This window comes from Abrus precatorius, unplaced genomic scaffold, assembly GCF_003935025.1.
Source record: "Abrus precatorius isolate BTA unplaced genomic scaffold, Abrus_2018 Scaffold7, whole genome shotgun sequence".
NCBI classification, from domain to species: Eukaryota; Viridiplantae; Streptophyta; class Magnoliopsida; order Fabales; family Fabaceae; genus Abrus; species Abrus precatorius.
In genome coordinates this window covers 9,090,306-9,097,142 of record NW_020874417.1, presented here as the reverse complement: position 1 = coordinate 9,097,142, position 6,837 = coordinate 9,090,306, and the positions used below count along the sequence as shown (strand labels likewise).

Sequence of the window (6,837 nt, the reverse complement as noted above, 5' to 3'; positions counted from 1 at the left end):
TGAAATCTAGAGAAGAGAGAAGAGGAACAAAGTTTAGAACAATGAGAACACACCCACTGTGACTTGAAGCTCGAAAATCTCCTTTACGAGAATGAGGAACTCAAGGTCTCCAACTTTTCCCTCCCTACCTTGCCGGAGCAGCGAAGATCCAACAGGATGCTCCTCACGCCATACGGAATGTCAGCTTACGTGGCGCCGGAGGTGTTGAAGAAGAAAGGATACGATGGGTCGAAGGTACCTAGTTGTGTGGGGTTATCCTCTTCTCTTTACTTTTTGGGTACCTTCCATTTCAACGCTAATATACGGCTCCAAAGTTCAGGAACTGTGAAGCCCGGAATCGAACCTCAAAACAATGACAGAAATGGGGAAATTGATGAGTTCTGAACCCTATCTGATTTTTTATTTTTCGATAAGTTTTGGTTTCATTCCTAACTCATGAATAATAACGGAAATGGAGAAATGAAAGACGGATTGAAACTCTCCATTTCAATATTGTTAATTCACTCAAGCTGACCATTGTTTTTAGTCAAGCCGATTTGGAGTCGTTTCTGAGTCATATCAGACTATTTATAGCTGTATCCCAACCGTATCGAGTTTAAATTTAATTTTTAAAAATAAATTTAATTTTTGATACTTCTTAAATATATATCTAAGTGTATCTGACACGTAATAGTATTTTCAATAATAAAAATATAGTATAATTATTTTTAAATTTAATATATTTTATTAATTTAAAATTAAATATTTTAATTTTTAACAAGACATATATTATTATATTAAATAAGATTAAATTAAAAATATGAAGATTTTAAATTAAAAATTAAATTTAAAATTTAAATTAAGATCGAATTTACAAGATAAATGATGTAAAAAAAACATAATTATTAGAGAGAGATAATTAGCTTTTAAAATTAGAGTTAGAATTTATTGACATTTAATGTCAAATTTGGACAATTATGGATTATTTAATAATTTTTTATAAATGTGAGATTAATTAATTTAAATATAAAATCATCCTGATTTAATTTTATCATGTATATCAAATTTTATATAATTTAATATTTAATTATATTTTAAAAAATATTACATGCAAAAATAAACTAATATGATTAAATATGTATTTATTTTGTTTTTGAATGGAATAAAAAAAATATTAATGAGTAGATCTTAACTCTTAAAATTACTTATATTTAAGATAACTCATGAAAATACTTTTGCTTAAAAATTTAGATTCACACACACACACACACACACACATATATATATATATATATTAGTTTTTTAAAAATTTTGAGCTTTTACCTTTTAGCTAACCTTTTAATCTTTAGTGAACATGTTCTTAATCTGTTTCCAAAATTTCCTGTTAACAAATAAAGGTCATTATAGTCATTCTCATCTACACACACACAAGCAAATTGATTCGAAAGGCTTTTCTTTAATGGCTTAAAGTTTGATTCTTTTAGTTAAATTTTTTTAAGAAGTGAATCCTTACCATATTTTATATAAACATGTTAATAATATGTCTAGGACATTTGCTAATTTTTAGGTTTCCAATCATTAAATGATATATATTTTTTATATAGTATACATTTCTAGATTTTTTTTAACAAATGTTTTTAAAATATTTAAAATATTCTTTTACGATTTCCATTAAACAAAATTTAGGTATGGGAAAATTTTAACACGGACCACAACATATAATTATTTAATTAATTGGCTGTATAGATAGTTTATCAAATAATTTTAATAATATAAACAACTTTTTTTATAAGTTCATAACTTACTTTCAGTTAATTTCATAGTTAAATTAAAACTTAACTTATAAACAATTTTATAAATTTGCAACTTTTAACTGGTTTTATCAAACATAACTTAAGTTATTAATTAAATAATTAAAAATTAAAAATTTTAATAAAAAAGTTGTTCATGCACCTCAATTATGATTTTTAATATACATTAACATTATTTATACAAAATTACTTATAACTTTTCGAACATCTATTAACAGGACACTAATTAAAGTAACCATGCTAACTTACTAAAAATATAAAGTAAAATTTTAAAAACAAATATTGCTCATGCATATGTATAAATTTATGTTTAATTTAAAAAGAATAAAGTTTCCACGTTGATCACTCTCGATGAAATGGCATCACCCAATTGGTTCTATGACGACCGTAAATGAAGAAAAGAAAAGAGAGAAGAATCAAAAGCAGTCCTCAAATAAAATTGAAGGTCACTCCAACCTCTGCAAAACAACAATGGCAGCACGAAAGAGACTCTCATCAACAGAACCTTCTTCTGCTGCGAGCGAAAACACACAGCGCAAACCCGACGAAAAGCCAATTACTTCTGACCCCCCAATTGCACCTGCCAAATGGGGTCTTCTTCTGAAGCTCTCTCTCTTCTCTCTCCCTTACTTGTATCTCATCTTCTACCACTACGCCATAGAACCCGAACTTCGAAGATCCATCATCATCAACGCCGTAATGAGCCTAGCAGCGCTATTCATCACTATCAGAATGATCCCCGTGGCATCCAGATACGTTCTCAAACGAAACCTCTTTGGATTTGATATTAACAAAAAGGGTACCCCTCAGGGAAATGTCAAAGTGTGAGTTTTTCTCTCAATGCTCCATTGCTTTTTATTATTATTATTTTATGAAATGGATTTGCGTTGGATTTTGTTTTGAAGATCTGGTTTTTTTTTTTTTTTAATATTTATAATATGGGTTAGCTGTTTTTTTTTTAATTATTATTATTTATATAAATTGAAGTCATAGATTGAGCATTTGGTTGGATTTTTATTTTTATTTTTTTTGGGGGGGGGGGGGGGGGATGTTTGATGTATATTTTTTTCTTTCTTTTGTGATTGAGCTCTGTTCTAAAATATTAGACATATGCTATTCCATATGATCGTTAAGTTTCTTTTTAATTCTATGCATGTTGTTCATGGATTGTTCATCACATCTTTCGAATTATTTATTTATTTATTTTTGTATGTTGATGCTGAGTAGCATGAGGTTCTCTGGTTGGAAACTTTTAACCTTTATGATATGATTATATGCCAGACTTATACGTACATTTGATAAAGTTGTAAATATGGATGTATAAATTGTAGCCATACGGATTGTTTTCTTAGTTCTACATTTTGAGTTGTTGAATTGATTTTATGTTATTTATATCCTTTGCTTATTTCCTTTATTCCTTTGTTAATGGATACTAGAATTTGACATTTTCAGTTTAGATTTTAGGTGGTGTGTGTGATAAGAATGAGGATGTTACAAGTTGCAAATGGGTAGTTCTGCTGATGATTTAATTTAACAAGCAGCATATAGAGATTAAATTTTTCAGTGTACAAAAGTGACAAGAAAAGGTTAAATTGAATAGAGTAAGAAGACTATTGCTGTACCGTATTTAAAGTTATGAAACATTCATTTACAAATTTTAAGTGGAAAATAAAACCTTGGAAAGGATTTATTTGGTATTATATGAATTATGCAAGTAGGTATGTCATGTATGCATAGGAAGGATTCTGATCTGCTATCATAAAATTACTGGCTTTTCACTGCTACAATTTTCTGTGCAGGCCTGAGTCATTAGGTATAGTTGTTGGTATTGTCTTCTTGGTTGTGGCAATCTTATTTCAGTATTTTAACTTCAAGGCAGATTCAAATGTAAGTATATGTTTCAAGTTATTAGTATGGTAATTTGACTCATTGATTCAAACTAATAACCTGGGACTGATATCAATAGAAGAATGGAGCACTTTATTTATGAACACTTTGGATTTTGCAGTGGCTTGTTGAGTACAATGCAGCATTAGCATGCATCTGTTTCATGACATTGCTTGGATTTGTTGATGATGTCCTTGATGTTCCATGGAGAGTGTGAGTATACAGGTTTTCATTATTTACCTCTTAAGTCTTGTGCATGCCAACTAATGTAGACTTAGAATAATATCTTTTTTGATATTATGTCCTTGTGAAGAACAGAAAATTACTACTCCCGTCAATTGCTGCACTTCCTTTGTTAATGGCATATGCTGGACACACTACTATAGTTATCCCAAAGCCACTTGTCCCACATATTGGGATAGAAGTTTTGGATCTTGGTAAGCTTTTCATACCTTTATGCAAATGATAAAGAGGAGTGTTAACAATACACTTTAATATTGGTTGAAATTTATTGGAAACTATGAAATTATGAATGGTGCAAATTTAATTAGGAGTAAGATGCACATAATTTTGTAATTCTCAATAAATTTTAACCAATAATAGAGAGTATATTGCTAACATTTCTCTACTGTAAATAATCACTATTTTGACTACATTTTATGAGGCAGGATGGATATATAAACTGTATATGGGGCTATTGGCTGTTTTCTGCACAAATTCCATCAATATACATGCTGGAATAAATGGCCTTGAAGTTGGGCAGACAGTGGTTATCTCTTCAGCTGTACGTATCAAAGCTTGTAAAAGTTAACCCAGTCCACTTTGGTCATGAAATTTACAGTACTGTGGATGTGCAGATCCTAATACACAATATTATGCAAATTGGAGCATCAACAGATCCTGAATATAAGCAAGCACATGCATTCTCTATTTACTTAGTTCAGCCCTTGCTAGCTACCTCTTTGGCTTTACTTTCTTACAACTGGTATTGAATGATTTATCTATATCATTTTGTTTCAAACCCTTTTTTTGCATCATCAAGAGCAGTTTTACTAACAGTCATGCGTTCTTATTATAGGTATCCCTCTTCAGTTTTTGTTGGTGATACATATACATATTTTGCTGGTATGACTATGGCCGTGGTTGGCATTTTAGGTCATTTTAGGTAGGTATATCCTTACTTTTATCTGACAAAAAAATTAATATAGGGTAAATTTTGCACCCCTAGTCTTGCTATCTGTTCTAAATGATCAATTGTCGTCATGTTGTGTAGACAAATCTATGGTCAATCTTCATTTCATAAGTTGAAACTTGCTGATAAATGTTTCTTTTTTCTGGTCTCACTTCAATCTTTCCAATTCTGTACAAAGTAATTGGGTGAGTGATTTTGCCTAATTTTATTAGAAAACCTACCATTTTTCAGTTTTTCATCAAGGAATATTCCTTTCCGTCCTTAGTGAAACTACTTCATTTTTCCCTGGGGACTCCTCTTTGCCTTCCCGTCATACTTCAACCTTTTCTCCTTCCATGAAGTATTTGTAAATATGGTTCGTGATTAACATGACTTTCTGAGCTTTGTCTCAAACTTTGCAATGTAAGCCTTTAGCAGATGACTTGATTGGTCATCTGCTAGGATTTGGAAAGAGAGAAACAGAAGTATAATGCTGAATGCTAACGCATTTGTGTGCATTCTTTCCACTGAGATTTAAGAACTCGCATTATTGTGATTATTGATTGCCTTGTAATAATTTTATCTCTTTTACTTTTTGCTTCAGTGAAACTCTCTTGATTTTCTTCCTGCCTCAAGTTTTGAACTTTCTCTTGTCACTCCCCCAGGTTTGATACTTGACAGAATCACTCCATTCACTTTTTGAATTTGTGAGATATTTAAACTCTTCCAAATATGTCTAATATAGAATACGTTTTCCTCCAGCTTTCTGGCTACATTCCATGTCCACGTCATCGTCTGCCAAGGTAGGCTTTGAGAGATGTATTCTGGTAATGTTTCAGCATCTTGCATATATTTGTTTGGTTGAAATCTTGTGTATCATCTACCCATTCAGGTTTGACCCTCAAACTGGACTCCTGACCGGGACAAATGATGGGACACTTGTTAACTTCTTCTTAAGAAATTTAGGCCGGAAGTCAGAAAAGACTCTTTGTATTTATCTTCTTGTTTTCCAGGTGATTTATTTTTTTTTACTTTTTTTCTTGTAGTCCCTGTATCTTTTTAAATTTTTCTTTTATTTTTTTGTATTCTATTTCCAAATTGAACTTCTGTAAGGGTTAAGTTCAACATATGTTTGTGTGATTCAAGCAAACCAGTAGTGGTTCATTAGTCTTCCTAATCCGGGGTGAACTGCTTTATTTTTTATTTATTTTTTTGGATTTGGCTCTTTAAATGTGAGGAGTACACTTTAGAAGAGAATGCAGGGTTATAAATATTGATTAAAAAGATCTAGGGAGTAAATTTTAACACCATAATTTGTTGTATCTGTACATATATTTTATTGCAAACTCAATCATAATATTTCTGATTTTGGATTGGATGATTGGTTGAAATGATGAAAAATTTTAACCAGTTTTAACCTATTTTTGTGATATGGATACATTATGCATGGATTTTCAGAGGATACTACTTCAGTTGGAACATTGATATGATATGATGTATTAGGCTTATATCCTTTTACCTTTCTTTGGACAGGCTTTTGCGTGTGGTTTTTGTTTCATGCTGAGGCATTTCCTTGCTGGTTGGTACAAATAAAAGCACGAAGCTGGTAAAAGTAGGATATGGATGAGAACCCCCCGAGAGGCTAAATTTGTTGTATAATCATTTTTGTAGAAAAACTGTTTCTAGCGTGAATATAGGGATATAGCTTTTGATGGCGAAGGGATTTCTTTTTTGTTATTTGAATTTTTGTACTAACTCAGAAATACACCAATTTAATTTCGTCTCGGACCTTGAACAACTAACATTTTTTATATGTCATCCCTTAACAAGATAATTGTTTATTGGGATAAGTTATGTTTTAATCCTTATATAAGACCAATACCAATTTTTGTAATTGAATCTTTATTGGTAAAAAATTTATATATTAGTTTCTATATAAAAATTTATTTTCAATTTTGTCTTTATTGTTATGATATATTATAATGTCGT

The 6,837-nt window shown here is 30.6% G+C and overlaps 1 protein-coding gene across 1 annotated transcript; it reads left to right on the top strand.

The window, feature by feature from the left end:
• Positions 1–2,243: 2,243 nt before the first annotated feature.
• LOC113872907 (UDP-N-acetylglucosamine--dolichyl-phosphate N-acetylglucosaminephosphotransferase) lies at positions 2,244–6,637 on the top strand. Its single transcript, XM_027510787.1, has 11 exons — positions 2,244–2,614; positions 3,590–3,677; positions 3,799–3,890; positions 3,996–4,114; positions 4,346–4,461; positions 4,535–4,662; positions 4,756–4,842; positions 5,453–5,513; positions 5,611–5,651; positions 5,741–5,861; positions 6,382–6,637. Exons 1-11 carry the CDS (start codon positions 2,262–2,264, stop codon positions 6,439–6,441), a joined length of 1,266 nt encoding a protein of 421 aa, XP_027366588.1. The 5' UTR covers positions 2,244–2,261; the 3' UTR covers positions 6,442–6,637.
• Positions 6,638–6,837: the final 200 nt, after the last annotated feature.

Coding starts and splice junctions, on each gene's coding strand:
- LOC113872907 (XM_027510787.1), top strand. CDS start 2,262: ATGGCAGCACGAAAGAGACTCTCATCAACAGAACCTTCTTCTGCTGCG. Junction 2,615..3,589: donor CCTCAGGGAAATGTCAAAGT/GTGAGTTTTTCT, acceptor TTTTCTGTGCAG/GCCTGAGTCATTAGGTATAG. Junction 4,663..4,755: donor GCTTTACTTTCTTACAACTG/GTATTGAATGAT, acceptor TTCTTATTATAG/GTATCCCTCTTCAGTTTTTG.